Source organism: Bidens hawaiensis, unplaced genomic scaffold, assembly GCF_021521415.1.
Source record: "Bidens hawaiensis isolate Kalapana, Puna unplaced genomic scaffold, B.hawaiensis_p1.1 tig00036246_1, whole genome shotgun sequence".
In the NCBI taxonomy this organism is placed as follows: domain Eukaryota; kingdom Viridiplantae; phylum Streptophyta; class Magnoliopsida; order Asterales; family Asteraceae; genus Bidens; species Bidens hawaiensis.
The window spans coordinates 71,872-92,914 of NW_027496310.1; the positions used below are offsets into that span (position 1 = coordinate 71,872).

The window sequence follows — 21,043 nt, forward strand, 5'->3', positions numbered from 1 at the left end:
TTTTGTTATGATGTTAATTTATTCTCTCTATATATACACCAAAGGAGAAACCCTTTATTAGCTATTAAGAGTAATATGGCCCATCAACAATTACCAAGCTAATATATAATAATGTATAATTAATTATTTTGATCTATTATTATATAAATGATAATGATGGCCATATAAATAAATATATAAAATATATTTATTCTATAAACTTTATCTAGCATATCAAGTTTTCACTCCCCCACCTCTTGCAAATCTTGTAAGTTATGATTGAGACACTTAAGGCTCCCACTGATCTTTAATATCTCTAGGAAAAATACAAGAGAAGTTTCAATGATGTACATGACGTGGGAATCTGTCATATATATGTTAGACTTGATTTGATTCCATTAACGTCCAGATGTCATAATAAACTTAAAGGACATATTTAGAAGAAATCGTATTAATTAAGTATATATGAATGAATCTCGTTAAGACCGTGGATCATAGAAGACATATTGGATACAAATAAATAGTCTTTTAATGATAAATAATTATGTCTGAATATTTCATACGAATAAGTTCCACGAATATAAATGAAATATAATTATGATGGACCCATACTTATTCCTTAAGCCAAACAATGTTTAGGGCATCTAACACATGATTTAAAATCACTGAGAATGAGATTATATGAAAAATCACCCTCATTAACCATGTCATGATTTCTCATGAAATTTGGTTTTAATGGATGAATTTTATATGTCTCATTTGTCTTTTGTTATATTTTTATTTGCATGATTTGCATGATAACAAAAGTTGTGAAAGTATATAATATCATCTTGTTCTATTTTATAAATGTTTCAATCCGGATATTGATAACAAATAATATGAGAGTTTAAGGTAAGAGTGACTTTATGTTGGCTACGCAAACCTCATAACTGTTAGAATGTAGCTTAAGTATTGATACTAAATTCTGATTAATCTCCAGAATATTTAAGGTATCATAAAGCGTAATTAAAAGACAGTTTATCATGGTTCTGATAACCTTAACATGCATATTTATCACTAACACTCATGTTAGTTATTTGTTGATTTCGGGTAAACATATAGAACTAGACTCAACCAATCATGTGTTGATGGGAATATTAGGATTAGCAGACTTAAATATCATTTATACAACTATCAGTTTTAGTCAGTTGTTCTTTTGAATTATGGATAGTCTTGTAATGCCTATGCCTAATCTAATGACATATATTTGCAATGAGACTTCTCCTTAGAGAACTTAAAGCTGGAAGTAATACTTGTATTTTTTCTATGAACCTTAGAATTATCCTCTTTTAGGTTTTAGTGACAGTGAGTTGAATAACATCTTATTTTCCAGTACCGGACGTTTCTATTCTTGTACATATGTTGCTGATCAACACACTCATTTTCCTTTGGTACTTCTGAGTGTTATAGTTGATTCGTAAGGCACCAAATTGTACTGCTGAAAATTTTAGTATGTAATGTACTAAAAAAATGTATTTATTTCCATGTGTAAGCCCTTAATTTTATGGGTCATGGTATTTTACATTATGATGTATTCGGTAATGCCATTTAACCTTATAGTTAGAATTTTCAAGAAAGAATGCATGCATCTTATGAGTTATTTTGATTAGTCTTAGGAAAAACTAAATCAAGAATAACTCTAGTGATAGCATTTATTTAAACAAATTATTGATTATCATTATTATTAGAGACATTATGATTGACGCATTCCATTTGTTATGCTCTAGTTTTTAATATAATAATTGTTATTAGAAAGAGCAGTAGGATAGTCATGTCATGTCTTAATGAATAATTAAAATTGAGAAGAGCTAAATGTTATTAAAACTCTTTATGAGACAAAATTCAACTGTATTTTAAGATTAGAGTAGATGATTTGGATGAGATCGTTATTTATGGAAGAAAATATAATGAGTAATATTATGGGATATTAAAATAATATAGATTAAAGTTTATGATCATTAGATTAGTGAAGGATCATTAATATGAGGATCACTATATTTTATTGAAGATGTGATATGTCTATTATTAACATCAAACTAATAGACTATAATTAATAGTTCTACTTAAACAAAAAATAAATCACCTTTGGGCAGAATTAAAATTTATTTAAGTATATGTGCAAAACAATTGTAACACATCACCTTTGGGCAAAAGTGAGACAATTATTTTAATTATGCACGTGCTAGTTTTGCTAAATAAAAATATAACAAATCACCTTTGGGCAGAAGTGAGACATTTGTATCATGTTAGGCAAAACTAACAAAAGCTTTTCAGTTATACTTGAATGATAGGGTAAATGTAACTCATCACCTTTGGGCAGAAGTGTTACATCAAAAGTTCATTCAAGTTAAGCCTTTATGTTTTGTAAAATTTTATAATATTTAAGGTTTACAAAACATTTAATTAGTTAATAGCGGAAAATGTTTAGAGTAAGGATTTTTAAGTTTCCGGTAGGACCTTATTTGCGGAATTAGTTCTCGGAAATTTTGGGTTCCCGAGAATTGCCAGTTTCTGGCTTTTAGTCGGTTTTTCAGTATTTGGGTGTTAACATGATTTTATGGAGTTTTATGGAAAACGTTGATTCCGGTATTAGTGAGTTTTCGGGTTTATAGGTTATGACCCCAAACCATTTTAGAAACTCATAAACTCTTAAACACATAAGCTATTTTAAGCCCATAATACATGATTTTTAAATAGCCCGTGAACCCGTAAACTGGTTTAAGCCCTTAACCCATGATCTTTATTAACTAAATTAATAATGATAAGATTTGGTTCAAATCTTTTTAATGATTAATAATTATATTTGTTTCCTATTTTAAGGGGATTCAAATCTTTTAAGAAAATATTAAAACTTCTAAGTTATCTAAGATTTGAAAAAATATTTCCCTAAATAATAATTAACAAATTTTAATCTAGATTTTGAACCAACATATGTATAATTTTCGATAATAATGATGAACATGAAGAACATCATCGAAAATTTTAACAATTAAACATAAAAAAACTTGGAATCGAAATCTTTAAACATGAAATTAACAGATTTTGAAAATATTAGAGTTTAATAAATATGAATTTTAGCGATTATAAACAGTTTCATGTATTGCTTTCGTAATAGAACATGAAAAAAAAAGAAACCTAAAAAATTAGGGTTTATCAAGTTTTAGTCCATGTCTTCTGATTCAATTCCAGATTTACAGAAAACATGAAGAACTGATTAATCAACATCACTCTGATGCCACATGTTGATCAGTTATTCATGTAAATAATATAAAACATGATAAATATTAAACCTATGAACCTGTTACAGCATGAAGAGTAGTAACCGCAGCAGAGTATGATGCAGTCGACATGCTTGTCATCTTGATCGAGTTCCCCCTTTAGGATGTATAGTTAGATGGTTAGGGTTCTTGAGAGGAACCCGGTTTAGAAGAGAGAGAAGACACATGATTTACTTATGTGTGTGAGATTTTGTTATGATATTAATTTATTATCTCTCTATATATACACCCAAGGGGAAACCCTTTATTAGCTATTAAGAGTAATATGGTCCATCAACAATAATCAAGCTAATATATAATAAGATATAATTAATTATTTTGATCTATTATTATATAAATAATAATGATGGCCATATAAATAAATATATAAAATATATTAATTCTTACAATAATATTTTACTCGGGTTTTCAACATGGTTAAAATTTCATTTTTTTTCCTAGTTAAATGTTACTCTTGTAATTGAACTTATGACCTTCTATTCTATACTCTAACCACCTCACTTAAAATATGAATACTAGGAATTGATATTTTGTTAAACGAAAGGAGATTTCAATCATTTTCCACCCAAAAGACTATTTATGTAAATTAGTAAAAGATAGCAGAGGTTGAAGTCGGGGGCTTCCCTAAAAGTAGCTCTTTGTTATGATAGATGTATGGTTTGCTTACATTCCATCTTCTTAGACTCTATTGACAGCTTTGCTACGAGTGATGTTTTACTGAGCATGACTGTTGAAAATAACATAGGCTATTTGTGTATAAACTATTAAAAAACCCTTGGTTAATAAATAAAAATATAAACATAAACAAAAATAGTTGGGCAAACCTTATAAACGAAAACCAAAGATGTTCAACCATTTATAACTAGAAATTGTTTTCAAAATGTAACCACCTTTTATGAATTCGAGGGGTCTAGTTGGAACAACATATCGTGTTTGGGTTGTTCACAATCCGGTTTTGACAAAAATTCTATGCCAAACTAAGAACTATGGTTTCGGAAAATGGCAAACCGTGGTATATATTCGAGATAGCTAGCTATCTTAGAATTCTTATGCAGTTGCATAACTTTTTTATTTGCATCTCAAATCAATACATAAAACTAGTTTCACACCAAGCATATTTAGCCTACTAAGAGACTGATCAATGAGTTGATCACCAACATTCATAAAACATAACATCTACATGAAGCCTAACATATGCGTCCCCTTCGTAAGCATCAGCCATAACGGTCGTGATCCCACGGTGCACGAAAAAGTCTCCAGTCCCACCAAGTCACCAACACGTCCACATATACATCTCTAGTATTAAGCAAAGTCGGATCAACCCTAGTGAAAGTTATGGTTCCTTTATGTTGTGCACTATTCAGTGCAAGCGAAAACTGTAACATCCTAAAATTTTTATAATGTTAAATAAAAGAAAGTTATGTTTAGTGATTTCACGTTTTAGTTATTTAATGTCGAGTAAGGAACGGGTCATGGGCTTAGATTACGTAAGATGGGTTAAATGAGAATGAGCCTTGGGTCCGTGGGCTTGAGAGATATAAATACCCATCCCAAGCCCAAGATATCATTTTATTTCCATCTTTCTCTTTTACACACTTAAAAACACACACATAACCGACCGAGATCCGAAGTCGAGACCCGAGATTTTGCTGGTAGATCTGAGTTGGAAAGGTAAGAACTAATCCCGCAAAGCTAATATTACTGAAAATGGTTAGGATTTGACGGGTTAATCGGACCCGAAACACAACTGCCCAAATCGGACCCCTAAAACGTCGATTTTAGGCCGATTTGATGGTTGGGATTTGTAGGCACCGATCATACGATTCCGTGGGTACCAAAATCGAGTTATTTGGCTAAGAAACGAAGGAGTTATGGGCAAACAGATCTGCAGCGCGACAACTTCGCCTTCATCTGGGCAACTTCGCCTTCAAGCGATGAACTTCGCCTGCAAGCTAAGTTCGCCTGATGAACTTCGCCTGCAAGCCAAGTTCGCCTGATGATAAGTTCGCCTGAAGCCAAGTTCGCCTGATGGCAACTTCGCTGAAATGGTAACTTCGCCTAAGGTTTAACTTCGCCTAAAAAGCCAAGTTCGCCTGAGGTTTAACTTCGCCTAAAAGCCAAGTTCGCCTGAGGTTTAACTTCGCCTAAAAGCCAAGTTCGCCTAAGGTTTAACTTCGCCTAAAAGCCAAGTTCGCCTGAGGTTTAACTTCGCCTAAAAGCCAAGTTCGCCTAAGGTTTAACTTCGCCTGAAGCCAAGTTCGCCTAAGGTTTAACTTCGCCTGAAGCCAAGTTCGCCTAAGGTTTAACTTCGCCTAAAGTGAAGTTCGCTTAGAAAATAAATTAAAAACCTAATGGAAAATGTGTTAAGGCAGTTATCGAAAATAAAATTTTTCCAAGCTGACCTGGCAGCTTAACCCCAGCCAGGGGCTCTGCCCCTTGGACCCCGCTAGGGGCTGCCGCCCCTAGAACCCCGCTGCCAGGGGCGCTGCCCCCGGACCCCCGTTCGTTGTGGGTCATTTATAGATAGAAATACAAAGCGTGTAGTAGTAGTTAATTGATATGTGTAAATATTATACAGTTAGCCGAGCCCAGTTAAAGAAAGGAATTACGATCAACGGCGAGCGTAACAGGATCCAGGTGAGTTTCTAGCCCCATTCCTTGTTATGTTTTCGGGGCTGTGTGCATACTTGATGTGTTGTTAATACATTTATCCTAAGTGATAAGTGTATGCCATATGTGATATATGTGATATGTATGAATGATTGCTTGATGGTACGTGAACGATCTTCGGATATTGCACGTACTGTCAGGTTGTAACGTTATAAATATGGCAAGTATGATATGTATGTTTACGTGTATGAACGTAATAAAGTTAATAAAAGAAGGAAATGACGGTTGTATGGTTGTATGGTTACGAAAAGGGTACCAAGCCCTAATAATACTCGAGGTATGTTGCATGGTTGTATGGTAACGAAGAGGAAACTGAACCCTACTAATATTCGAAAGCAAGGGGCCAGACCCTTATAATATCTGTGATGTTAGGGACCAGACCCTTATAATATCTGTGATGTTAGGGACCAGACCCTTACAATATCTGTGATGTTAGGGACCAGACCCTTATAATATCTGTGATGTTAGGGACTAGACCCTTACAATATCTGTGATGTTAGGGACCAGACCCTTATAATATCTGTGATGTTAGGGACCAGACCCTTATAATATCTGTGATGTTAGGGACCAGACCCTTATAATATCTGTGAGGTTATAGGGCGAAAGGCTCTTTAAAACGTATGATTATGAATGTAAAGAAAGTATGTAAGTAAGAAAGAAAGTATGTAAGTAAGAATGAAGGTATGAGTACTTATGTGTGTATGAAAGAAAGTTATGAGGTTAAGTACGTATGTATGTAATAAGGTATTGTATGGTATTGTATGATTAACTAGAACTCACTCAGCGTAGCTGACTTTTAGTATGCACGCAGGTGAGTAGGTTGAGACAGCTGGCTTGAGTGGAGGACACATGGCAGAAGACTAAAGCCTGGCATCTGAAGATCTGATATGTTTATTAAGTTATGTTTTGATTTTGAAAGACAAGAGGAATGTTTTAAGACATGATTATGAATCGATATGTAATGTTTTATGAAAGTTTTATATTCCGCGTAAAGTTTTTAATTAACTCTGATAATTAGAACTGTGTTTATGAGTAAATCCAACACGAAAGTAGGGTTACCGGTAACGGGGCCTTACAAAAACCCTAACCATGCGGTGAATGTGTTTTTCGTGTCATAGACATACGTCCCTTGAGCCTGGACGACCAGAGTTGAATGAAAGTTATTGTCTAAAGCGACGGGATCATAAAAAACTACTATATTTCCAAAATGAAACTTATCTGCTAATATTGTAAGGTTTCCCCATTTGGGTGCACCTACAATAGTAGAAGTTGCATTAGCAGCATTTGCCATTGTAGATCACGTCATGGAAATAAAACACTAATTGGTCCCCCAAGAAATTAAAAGATATATATATATATATATATATATATATATATATATATATATATATATATATTTATTATCGTGAAAAATTTCAAGCCAAATTTACCAACTTTTAGGGGGTGTTTGGGATTGCTTATTTTCATCAACTTATAACTTATAAACTTTTTGAGAAGTAGTAAGGTGTTTGGAATTGCTTATATTGTGAGATGAAAAGTTCAATAAGTTTCACTTTTGTAACCTAATGAAAAGTTATAAGAAAGTAAAATAAGGAATTCCAAACACCCCCTTAAAGTTGAGGAAACTATTAGTAATTATGCCAAAGTTAAAGTACTATGGTCTAGTATGCAATTATGCATAGTTTTCGGATAGCAACCCGCTATCGAAAACCCTAACAGTCCGCTAAGGCTTTCCAAGGGTAGCGAACCGCTATCTAAAAGCATAATAGTGCGCTACCAGAAACGTGCTATTTTTATTTCAAAAGTGAATAAAAATACAATAGTGGTGAGGCCATTATTATATGGGTATCCGGGGCGGGTCTCAGGTTGGCGTCAGGTAGGGTCTTCGGTATCGGATTTCAGGTATGCGAACCCCTTGTGAAATGTTTTAGACTATCAAATATGAAGTTCCCTAAACCTATAAATGTGTACATAATTTGATTTGCAAATATAAACACTTTTTATATATTAATAGTTTAAAACACAAACACATGGAGTTTGAGGGTTTTTAAAGCATACTTACAATATTAATGTAACCTTGGTAAAGGGCGTACCCGGTACATTAGGCTCCCGCGTTTGCGCAGGGTCCTGAGAAGGGCCATATCGCTTATTCACGGTCTTAAGTTGTGACGTAACAATATACACATTTCCGCTCGTAATTACACTGCTTTGAATTCAAGAAAAAGAAAATACAACGTTACATCATACCGACAAAGCCCGTCACATGTAACGTGTTACACAATTTGTCCGAGTTTATTTCTGTTTAATAAACCTAGTCCCAAACTGGTCCGATCTAGTCCAGTCCACAAAAGATCTAACTAGATCGGACCTGTCCCGACCAGCCTGGCTGGTCAAGTTACAACAACCAAAACTGTTAATACGACTCGTATTCCCACGGGTCAGCACTAAATCCTTCCTCTTTTAAGGAAGCCAGAGAATGCACCGAAAGCTGCGGATGGTACTGCTGGACCACCAACACTGACGCAGTGATATGAAACTCGGGCGAGATTAGCAAGTTCCCGATAGGTCCCATCTCCGGGCACTCGCTTCGTTTCCTCATAGAAGCCGCCAGCTCACCTTCGGGCATTCGCCCGACTAAAACCAGGTTGCACCGAGTATTTTCACGAATCACCTCAATCGTCTCGGGCCCGTTCTTAACCGTTCTCTCCACATATTTGTGTGAGGTGTTTTTCAATAGCTTGTTCTTGTATTCAGCAATCACGTCGTCGTCCTTAGGCGCTTGATCGTCTATCTCGACACTCACCGAGCCAGATTTGGCTGCCTTTCGGTCAAGAATGATCCGGACCACGACCAGGCTGATCCCTGGGTGCTCAGCCATACGGGCCCCGTAAGCTAATGCCTCATGGTCATCCCGACCACCAAAGAACAAAACCGTGATAAGCGAGTCAACATTACTTGCGGCAACATGTGAACTCCCACCAAACCCGCGGTCCACTAATATACTAACCGAACACGGTGCATGCTCCAAAACCTTTCGGTTAACGAGCCGGTATTCGGCCCGGGTTGTCTCGAGATGACCATCGACCCGCAGGTGCTTATGAAATAAAAGTATAATCATTGAAGCCTTCTTCATCTCGGCCTCGATACATATATCTTCGTGCATGCTCGCTACAGGCGAAATGGCGGTTGTGGGCCGGATTGTGACTTTACTTAACTGTTGAAAGGCCTCGAAAGCCACTACGATCTGGTCCGAACCAGCATGGGGATCTTTCTTCCAAAACGGGGACCCGTTTCGCCTAGCCTTGTGAACCATGAGTATAGCCGAAGACCGCTCGCTGAGTTCCATTAAGTGCATTGAGTGGACCGTGAGTGTCTCCTTCTTTCGGGCCCCTCGTGAGGCTTCGATTAGATTAATCATTGCAGGCAGGTTTCGGATTCCATGGAACGTGGAGAACATACGGAACTGGCTCATTGCAAAGCCCTTCTTGTAAATCGTTCGGTTTTTGTATTCGGACTTTGTGGGCCTTTTCGTGGGCTTGTATACTGCTACCACTGAAGGTGTTGTGATGAATGTGGTAACAAGAGCCATTAGAACCAATATGGCAAATGTTTGATCATTTAACACCTGAATTAAAAAACAAAGACATATTATAAGAAAGAATAATTGAAATGCAATAAAATGTAAAAGATATTACATACTCCGCGGTCTTTTCCGATATTGAGAACAATGAGTTCAACCAAGCCTTTCGTGTTCATCAAAAGCCCGAGAGCGAGAGCCTCAGTGAAAGGAACTTTACACCACAACGAAACCACAACCGTGCCCGCAATCTTCCCAAAACAAGCTGCACATATGACCAACACCAGCAAACACCAAGATTCCGCTCCTTGAATCGTAGCTACATTTGTTTTCAAACCACTCGACACAAAGTAAAGCGGTAGAAACAGGCCCGAAACAAGATCCTCAACTTTCTCCACCAACGCCCCTGCAAACGGGCCTTCTTTTGGGATAAGAACACCAACCACAAAAGCGCCAAAAAGTGCGTGTATCCCGATAGTATCAGTCACAAAACCTGCTGCCAAAACAACCCCCAAAGTGGCACAAACATAACCCTCGTCAACGGGCTCACCTTCTGGGCACCTTCGGGATATCCAGTTGAAAATTGGCGGGATGATAAACGAGCATAACATGATGAAAGCCGAACTGCACATAAAAACCCAAAGGGCCACAAACGGGGACCGCCCACTACCCGAGAGTGCAACGGCTAGTGCAAGTAGGATCCAAGCCGCCACGTCATTGACAGCAGCTGCTGACATGGCCATTTTGCCTACATCCGTGGTTAAAAGCTTGAGTTCGGCTAGGATACGGGCTAGAACCGGGAATGCGGTGATGGACATCGCGACGCCCATGAAGACGATAAACGGGCCAGCATTGACTCCTTCGGAGATGGTGTGACGAAGGACGAAAGACACACATATTCCTAAGATGAATGGAAGCGAGATCCCGGCTACGGCTATGCACAGGGCTTTCTTTCCGGTCCGTCTAAGCGAGTTTAAATCGAGCTCCAGGCCCACCAGGAAGAGGAAGAATAGGAGCCCAAGGTTGGCTAAAGTGTCCAATACCGGTAGGCTCTTTTTAGGGAAAATGGTTTGAAGGTAGTCTGTGTTGCGGCCCAGAGCTGACGGGCCTAGTAAAACTCCACCCTGAAAAAAAATTATAATTATTAACATAAGCATAGTATGGGCCGAGTAAAAGGTGAAAAACTAAAAATGGCATTAATCTTAAACTCGGGCTACTTTCCGGTATCGGTTAGATGGGCTTGGCCCGTTCTATTCTTTTTTATAATTTGTAATTTTTAAAAATAAATGTGATAAAAAATACTAAAACAATAATAATCTGAATCTTTTAACAAATCATATACAAGTTTTGACAAAAATCCTGAGTCAAACGCTAACTACGGTTTCAGAAAACGCCATACAAAACCGACTGCTTTTAGCAGTTTGACAGTCTGATATTTTTATTTTTTTTCTTTTACTTTTTCCTCCAAAATTGTTTGTTTCTATCAACAAAATTTAAAAATATGACGATTTAAGAAGATACTACGTATATACATCATCGCATATTCTAAAAATGAAAAACAAAAACAAAATAAGAATAGCTAAACGGTTGCTTAGCTATTTCAAACCAGCAGCCGGACTGATAGACAGTCAAAACCGAACTGCATTAATATTAAACCAGCCAAAGTCCAAACCGGCCATTTGCTTCAATCTGAATGGTACAGTTAGTTTTACTGGTTTATGAACACACCTACCAAGTACCAAAACACAATGAAACTTCATTTTTTTAAACACTTGATTAATACTCATACTTTGAGGGGAAAAAAACGATAAATTACTCAAAAAAAAAAAAAACAAACAAAAAAATATCCTGAGACTCTTTCGATATATAATGACTGATGCACAAGTATATAACATTGCATCCAACTTCCCAGTTTGAAGTACCGAACAAAAGTAATGAAAAATAATTTAGAGTTATAAAAGAAAAGTTTGATAATAGTTTAAAATGATAAAAAATAAAAAGGAAAAATGTAAATTTGGCTAAATGTTAACTACATTGTCAACTAAAAAACCTTGATCCATATTGCAAGTGGCATATACGATGATACCATCATATTAAATTCATCCACATTTGCATAAACAATGGTTCAACTAATATTGCACAAACTCAGTAAAACAGTTGCATAAACAGCAAAAGCTTGTATAAAACAAGACTGAAACTTACAATGATTTCAGCAATGACTCGAGGCTGTCGTAACGGTCTCAAAAGGTAAGCGAGAAGTCGAGTGAGCACGAGAACCAAACATATTTGCACAATTACAAGAGGGAGTGCATAATCAAGTGGGTTGTTTCCTTGGAACACCCCTTCTGATGTTGCTTTCATTGGGGGTTCACATGTTGCATTGGTGGCCATTTTGCACTGCCTAAAAACAGCACCTTTTTAAGTCACACCAACCTATTCATCAACAAATGTATCAATCTTTATCACATTCCAAGTTTCAAATTCCAAACAAACATAAAAGGTAACCAAGTTCATGATAATGAGGCAATACTGTAATAATAAAACGACAATAACTATCCTAATATTAAAACTAGAGATCAAATAATACTCCATCCGACCTACCGTCCCATTAAAAATGTCATGGTTTGAAAAACACAAAGTCCAAGGTAGATTGAATGATTATTTATTTTGTTTCCCAAATGACAATAATGCCCTTGGAAATTAGATCCATCAATATTGTTTATTAATGTTAGTCGTGTGTGTTTAAGGGTAAACTTGGAAATTGGCTAATAAATTTTGAAAGTGGACATTTGTAATGAGACAAATAAAAAATAAAATATAGACATTTTTAATAGGACGGAGAAAGTAACTAACGACTAACAAGCAAACATAATAACTATAACATATAATAAACTCCACTAACACTAGTAACTACGTTATGATTCTAAATTATTGATATGAACAACTAAGGTAAGCGTGTCCGAGTGGGAGTAGAGTAGTTACGACCGAGGGAGGGCCATAAACTAAAAATATAGTTTTTTAAATATATATAATAAAATAAAAAATTCAAATTAAAAAAATAATATATGTATCCAACCCAAAAATAGAATGTTGAAAGCTGGAAACAAGTCAAAAGGATACGTGTCTCTATAATACCCCTACCCACAATGGTTGCTAAATTACACGTTAAACTCATCCATTCTTTCCACACAATAAACATGAAATCATAAACAAAACAAAATAAAAATCCAATCTTGATTTAATAACACTAGATATATATCATGCATATGCAAGAATCAAACAATCTTGATAATATACACATGAAATCAAGAAACAAAGACTCATGAAATTAATACCTGAAAATGACGAAGATGAAGAAAGAATTCAAAGGGTGTTTATATTTTTATTCTATATAGCGAATAATCGTTGTTTGTTGTGATCATTTTGTGTAAAATGTTTTGAAATTGAGAGCGAAGTGACATGACACAAAGAAAGAAAGAAGCTAAGAAGAGCCCTGTTTGTTTCTTTCGTGTTTTAATTCTAGAAAAAATAGGCGTCGAGTTTTCCGTATTTATAGTTACATCTGATCCATCATCTCTCCACTTTTAATTCATTCTATATTTATATTAAATAAATAGATTTACAAAATACAAATGTTGGGTTAACCAAGATACAGGATGAATAAATGTTGGCCATTTAATTAAACAATGGATTTATGTAATTTCTAGTTGTAAACATGTGTGATCATGGGTGATAACTGAGCCGGCCTTGATGAGCTCAAGTTTAGTCGAGCCTAAAATAAAGTTTGTGTAATTGTTATGTCCGAGCTCGAGCCTTGAATAGAAATAGATTTTATTATTTTAGGTTTGTCAAGTTTTAACGAGCCTTATGTATCTTATGTTTAACTCAACACTTTTTGGACTTCTTTGTATTAGTTAATATACATCTGGGCTCGAGCCAAGCTTTGACTCGTTTAATTTTTTTCTAAACACTACAACAGCATCGTCTATAAACACCGGTGAAAAATAAAAATTACAACGGTGTGAAATCCAACCGTTATAAAACATGTTAAACACCGTTGTAAACAGAAGAATTTTCTAAACCCGTTATAAATTAGAAGGATACTAGCGTTGCTTATTAAACAAAAGTTTATATACCGGTTTTTGACTAGTATTTAAAACGGTGAGGAGTTCAACCGTTACAATAAAATGTGAAGACTGTTTTAAATGAAGAATTTTCCAAACCCGTTGTAACTTAGAAAACAATAAGCGTTGTAAAAAACAAAAAGTTTATAACACCGTTTTTTGGCGAGTACTTTAAAGCGGTTAACAGTTTCAGCATAATAAAATGTTCATGTTTACAAATAGACGGTTTCAAACATTCATACATTGTAGCAAAAATTATACTAATATATACATCTTTATTTCATAGTTAATTGTAAAGCCTTGTTCCCGGTGTCATACTTTGGTCTTGAATTTACTCATAAACACAGTTTTAGATACAGAGTTAATTAAAACTTTCGCGGAATAAATAAAAATCAACTATTCATTACAAAACATTCATAATTTGTCTTTAAAACATAAATTAACATATAGTATCAAATCATCATGACAAATCTTCTTCGGGTGCTAGTCCCTTCAAATCATGCCATGTGTCCCTCTCTCAAGCCAGCTGCTTCAATCTATTCATCTGTGTGCATACTAAAAGTCAGCTACGCTGAGTGAGTTCTAGTTAATTAGGCAACATACAATACATTCACATACTTACATATATACGTATCCGAAGATACACATAACATAATCAGTTTGTTATAGTTCTTTTACACTTACATACTTTCATTCTTTCTTTCGTACTCACATACATGCATAATTATATATGTTTTTAAGAGCATTTCGCCTTATAACATTTGCAGATATTATTAGGGTATGTTCCCTACATTCGCAGATATTATTATGGTCGGTACCTACATTCGTATATATTATTAGGATCTGTTCCCTACATTCGTATATATTATTAGGGTATGTTCCCTACATTCGCAGATATTATTAGGGTATGTTCCCTGCATTCGCATATATTATTAGATTCTGTTCCCTACATTCGTATAACGATACCTTCATGCTTTCATTCTTACGATTTCATACATACCATGCTATATCATTCATACATACTTTATAAACAATTACATTTTCTAGCGATTACCTTCCCTGGCGATACGTGCAATATCCGAAGATCGTTCACGTACCAACAAGCATTCACTCGTAATCTCAATAACTATCACATAAACCACATAGGGCAAATGTATTAACTATTCACATCGAGTATGCACACAGCCCCGAAAACATATCAAGGAGATGGGGTAGAACTCACCTGTAAGCGATTCCTTTCTGAGTTTACGGTTATGCTTTTCTTGAGCTGTGCACGGCTAACTATGTATCAATTAACAAGCATCACTTAATTATCCCTAATAATATCATATTTCTAAATCATTTCCCATTTTAGACATTACCGTTCATTATTTATTAAGTAATTACTTATCTTTAGCTCATTTATCATATAAGTCAATACATATCGTTTACGTACGTATACACTATTCATCTTTCGTTTATTTGGAAAAAGAATTTCAAGCGTGTAAGTCCTTTAGTGGCATGTAAGTCTTCCCAGCGTATAACTAGTTCCAGCGCATAAGTCATACATATACGTCCATACATACATATCACACTTATACATATACAACACACATGCATACATGCATACACGCTATATACATTACATGGTATACATATACGGCGTACACATACTGATGTGCTAAAAACAGTCAATTAAATATTAACTAAATTAAACAAGTAATAAAAACAAGACCTAAGACTCAACTAAACAAAACACCGGCAAGTGAACCGGTCAGTTGTACTAAAGCTAAGTAAGTCCGGAATATCGAACCCACAGGACTCTCTAAATTACGTAAATTAGCTAATTAGACTCGACTTACGACACGACTATTTATTATTAATGTTTTATGGGGGATTTTAAACTAATATTAAACTAAGAAAACAAATAAGCAAGTAAACGAGAAACAAGAAACTAAACACAAGATCGAAACCAATCAGAGAAGAAATCTACCTAGGTAAGAATCCCATGCATCAACAATCATCAAGCAATGGACAAATAACATGATTATGGAAACTGATTTCTAAACGTATTCATCTAACAAACCCTAAAGGACCCTTGACTGAATCAAACGAAATCTCAAAGAACAATTATTAAATTATTAAGCAATCAGTATTATTGATTTCCTTACGGTTATCAAAAATGGTTAATTAATAGTATCTAAAGCAAGCAATCTTACTAACACAAAACTCTAGATAACTTGATAAACTTAACATGACATCATGAACAAGGATCAACACAATAAGCAAGAATATTGTCACTACTATCCTAGCATGCAATTGACCAAGACACATGAACAACTCCTCACCTTACAGCTATTGGAATTTAGCAAAGCATTCAAAATCCTAATCAACGATTAACAAGCTTCTATGATCTAATAGGCCTATTAAACCATAATAATCAAAACACCAAGTAATTGATTAAACATGAACCCTAAGATCTAAAGAACACAATCAATAGATAAAAGATCCATGTGAAGCAATAGTTAACAATCAATCAAGATAACAAATACTTATACGCATCATGAAAACAAAATCAAATCTTTTACTATTAAATTAACGAAGCCATAATCAAACAATTGTCCAAAGCAAGAATCAAGTCAAAAACATGTTCATCAAACCTAGGTAGACATGAAGTCTAGCCTAGAATCATTATTAAAAACAATCCCAAACAAAGAAAACAAAAGAGATTCATGATAAATAACAAGAACGAAAAAAGTAGAGCGATAAAACCCGTAAGACTCCTTTCTTGATCGATTAAATGGAAGCTCCTTGATCTCTTAATGATTCCTTGCTTCAAAACAACTTAAAAACCTTGAAAACCTTCTCAAAATCGGCTGCAATAGTGCTTCGGATCGGCTGGGAATGTAATTATCTTTATATATAACGCGAGCTGGGCTTGGACTTTGCAAAACGCGTGAACAGTGAGCCCTAGGCGCCGCGCGAAGGCATATTGCCTTTTGCCTTAGCGCGGCGCGGCTTGCTTTTTTTTGCTGACTAGAAGGCCTAGGCGCCGCGCGAAGGCATATTGCCTTCTGCCTTAGCGCGGCGCGGCACACTCAAAAGGGAGGCAACGGATTTTCTTATTTTTTTCTTGATTATTCTTTGCATAAACTTGATAAATATCTCCCTTGATCTTCAAGTAACTTTAAGAATCTTCTAGACTTCCTTTCCCTTGATCACCAAGCCACCATCTACATGAACATAAATCAAAACTCGTAAGTGAAGTAATCACGTAATCATTAACGAGCAAATCGAGCATAAACTTTGCATAAAAAGATAGAAAGAATTAAAGCTTTAATATGCAAGACACCAAAAGAATTAAAACATGATATCTACAATACTTGACTCAAAAACCTTAATTAATAAAAGATTAACAAAACATGAACTAAACCGAACTTAAAACATTAAATAAACATAACTTTACAAGGGATTCGAGATGTATAAATAGACGTATATCACATACATATGCGCTACATGCATACACGTTACATACAAATACGGGCACATCTGCATACATACACGATATATACATATACGGGCATACAAACACAACATTACATATACATATATGCCATATACGTTTTACATATACGGCATTACATATACATATACGCCATATACATATACGTTTTACATATACGGCTTACACATATACATATACGCCCATACATATACGTTCTATACTTATGAGCTACATGCATACACGTTGCTCATACTTATATGCTACAACTTATACAACAATATATACTTATACGGTCGTATAAGTGCAGGTCAGCCCTTCTTCACGCGTTTTTAGAGTTTTTCTTTGATTTCGGCGCCGTCAGCCGCCATTAATCACCACGGTTGGTCGAGGTTTGATCGTTTATGACCTGGGTAGCTTTGAGGTGTCCAGATCTGAGCTAAGGTGGCTCTTAAGCTCGTTTTTGGTTAAACACCAGGATAAAGCTAGATCTAGATTCAAACGACTCATTAGGAATCACGGGGCTGCGGTGTCGGATTCTCTTATGTTGGGTCAGCTGAGATAAATGATTTCTTACCTTCTGTTGGTCTTAGATCGTTGAATGGAATTGTGTAGAGAGTGTTTGGCTTAAGTGTGTGTTTTTGATGGTGTAGGCTATGGTGTAAAATGGATGGAGATGGAAATGATTAGGGTTTAAGAGGTATTTATACTTCCTAAGCCTATGGACCTTAGGCCCATCTTCATCTTAAGTCCACCATCCTTTCCTCTTTATTATATTATTATTATTATACTAACTTAAATTGATTCTTCCGACACAATTAATATATTAAATATTATTCATAGAAATTTCGGGATGTTACGTTAATTATAATATATACATCCAAACATACACAAGAAAAAACAACAAAATCCCTAAATCCTCATTTCATATTTTATCTAGGAAATCAACCTTCATGGTTGTGGCTTTTTTTGACAACCTTGTTAACTTCGTCTATAACCTTGTTAATCTTCTCATCTTGTTGGTTTTGAGATCTGTAGTAAACCAAATTTGGGAGGTCAACAGTGCTGTTAAGTTTCACTATTGACCGATCAAGCTGTTCCTTGTATGCATCGAGGCTTGAATGAGCGCGCTCATCGGCAAACTTTGTAAGACTTTGCATTGCTATCGTGGTCTTCGCATCATCGTCAACAACCCTGATGAGGTAATCCCTCATCATGTTCTTAAATTTTGCATCAGAACTTTGATGAGTCAGTTTTGCTAATATTATGATTTTGTGGGTATATACATGAGATGTATTTTATATATAGACGCGTTATTTAATTCATGTCAGGTAATCGATAAGCCTACTAATAGTAAATCTTTTTGAGTTGCCAAATTAATTACAAAAAAAAATTGATTTGAAAACTTAACAGAGACTATAATTGCCTTCATGCTTTGATGATTAACTATTTAGCGTGAACTATTAATATATGTATTTTACATCGGGAGTGTGAAGTTGTTTATAAATTTATTTTATATACCGGTTACATGTAAACGGTGTAAAAAGTTCAACATTTTACAGCATTTTATTATTTAACCGTTGTACTTCCTATTTAAAGTATAAAAATACACCGGTTTTTTAAAAACTGTTGTACCATGTTTTAAAAATACTCACTAAATATAACGGTTACTTGTGAACTAGTTTTTAAAAATTTAACATTCTTACACCGGTTTTTGTGTTACCCGTTGTAATTATGAATTCGACGGTTCATATTCTTTGGAAATGTTATATTTTCAAGTTAATTATTTAAAAGCAGTTGAGTCAGTGCATTTATGATATAATTATGCTATTTAGCTCTATAAAAGGATACTACCAAACCGGATCAATTTCAAACCTTTTCAAATCTTTCTTTCTATAGAACAAAATGTTTTCTTTCTCTTCTTCTTCGTCCTCTGTTTCCCAGAAAGAAATAAACGATAAAGTGAGAGAACAAGCTTTTTAAGATAACTTCACCCTTGATGTTTTTGACATGAATATGAAGCGTATTTTGGAAGGGAAAGCTATGAGGGATGAAATATTTCATGAACTCAGGAAACTTCTAGAATATGATGTTCGTGATATTTTAGCATTGTTTTGTGTTGATTTTGGAGTGGCTGATCTTGAATTGATCAAGGCATTAACTGTGCAATGCACTTAGTGCAATCCTCTAGGGATCATAAGAGGGATTTCATAAAATCATTTGTAGAAAAATGATTTTGGGAGGCATGCAAGTCTTTGTAATCCACCATAATTGAGGCAGTATGCAGATTTCCATAATCCACCCTAATTGAGGTGGGATGCAAATATTTGTATCTTATTTATCTACTATCTTATGCAATGCTCATGCAATGGTTATCTACTACTAGTTTATGCAATGCTTGTAATGGATATCTACTAGTTTATGAAATGTAATCATTAACTACCAATGTTTGTAATGTAATTATCATATTTGTGTTATTTATGCATGTTTGTTTGTGTTTGTTGAAGCAATGTAATGGTTCATTTGTCAACTACTAGCTAACAATAATAACAAATAAATGTGTTAGTTGAACCATAACCAAAATAGCAATAAAAATGTTATCCAATCTTTCCACGGTCAAAATCATAGCCATATACGTCATATTAACTCCAAAACCGCCTGACGGTTTATTTTTGAACTTTAAACACGTAGTAAATTACTCGATCTGTTAGGCTAAAATCAATGTTGATTTAAAAAAAATAATCAATTAGCAACGGTGACTTAATAGGTTTTCTTTGCATATTAACTGTTGTTATAAGATTGTTGTGTTTCATTTTGATAGTTGTTTTAGTTTGTCATTCCTTTAGAACAACGATTTTTTTTTCACCGGTGTACTTACTGATTTACACATGCTAGTTATCTCTTTTAAAACGGTTTACACTGATAAAAAACCCTATTTTACATTAGGCGCACAACCGCACATATTGTACAACAAGAATTACTTTGTAGAAGCTCATTTATAGCGGCGCACCATTAATATATAGATTTATTAGATAAACGGCGCAATCTCATTTACTTCTTATAGTTACCCTGTTTGCGTCAGTCGTCAGGTAGATATACCCATTTAATTTGTACATTTATAAGAGGATCTATTAGAAATTTGATAAAATTTATATGATTAGCAAAATGTTGTTTTATTCATTCACGTAGGATACAGATTTGATAAAATGATACAAATTTCTTATAGATTACACATGGAATATTTGGAGAAATCGTTATCGTTCAATGCATGAAGTTGAGCGTTTTCATCCGACCTTTATAAGTGTCATTATAGCTTTATTAAGGTTGCCGTCGAGTAAAAATTCAAAGGAAAAATTACCTGTCCTTGTATGAGATGCAAACATGTCAATGAATTAAATTTAAAATATGCCCGATATCATTTATTTTCAAGGGGTTTTATGTTTAATTACACTTGTTGGTCAAGACATGGTGAATCATTTCCAAAACAAAGACCAACATTGACAAATATTAGTGATGATGATGATGATCATTGTGGCAATGACAACAATTTTACATATCCTGATAATTTAAATGAGATGTTTAACGATATTGAAACTGATGTTGGTGTCAATAATGATATTACTGGTGACAAATACTAAGAAAAACTAAAGCAATTTTTTGTTGATTTGGGGAAGCCATTATATGTTGGGTGTATGAAATACTCTAAGCTTAGTGTTGTGCTTAAACTATTTAACATAAAAGCAAACTACGGATGGAGCAATAAGAGGTTTACAACTCTATTAGTGTTTTTACATGATGCGCCCCCGAATGCCAATGAGCTGCCAGTAACAATATACCAAGCTAAAAAATTGACGTGTCCGATGGGATTGAAAGTCAAACGAATACGCACATGTCG

At 34.8% G+C, this 21,043-nt stretch overlaps 1 protein-coding gene and 1 pseudogene across 1 annotated transcript; both read right to left on the minus strand.

The window, feature by feature from the left end:
* Window positions 1-4,446: 4,446 nt before the first annotated feature.
* On the minus strand, window positions 4,447-7,288 carry LOC143588221 (disease resistance response protein 206-like; annotated as a pseudogene).
* Window positions 7,289-8,227: 939 nt separating this feature from the next.
* LOC143588231 (cation/H(+) antiporter 18-like) lies at window positions 8,228-11,934 on the minus strand. The gene is made up of 3 exons (XM_077069293.1): window positions 11,746-11,934; window positions 9,666-10,667; window positions 8,228-9,591 (listed from the first exon to the last, which is right to left on the minus strand). Exons 1-3 carry the CDS (start codon window positions 11,932-11,934, stop codon window positions 8,380-8,382), a joined length of 2,403 nt encoding a protein of 800 aa, XP_076925408.1. The 3' UTR covers window positions 8,228-8,379.
* Window positions 11,935-21,043: the final 9,109 nt, after the last annotated feature.

What these genes read in the sequence shown, in the direction of transcription:
- LOC143588231 (XM_077069293.1), bottom strand. Translation starts at nt 11,934, where the DNA reads ATGGCCACCAATGCAACATGTGAACCCCCAATGAAAGCAACATCAGAA. An exon ending in GAGTCATTGCTGAAATCATT is followed by an intron (nt 10,668 to 11,745) that starts GTAAGTTTCAGT and finishes ATTTTTTTTCAG; the next exon opens with GGTGGAGTTTTACTAGGCCC. An exon ending in ATATCGGAAAAGACCGCGGA is followed by an intron (nt 9,592 to 9,665) that starts GTATGTAATATC and finishes TTTTTAATTCAG; the next exon opens with GTGTTAAATGATCAAACATT.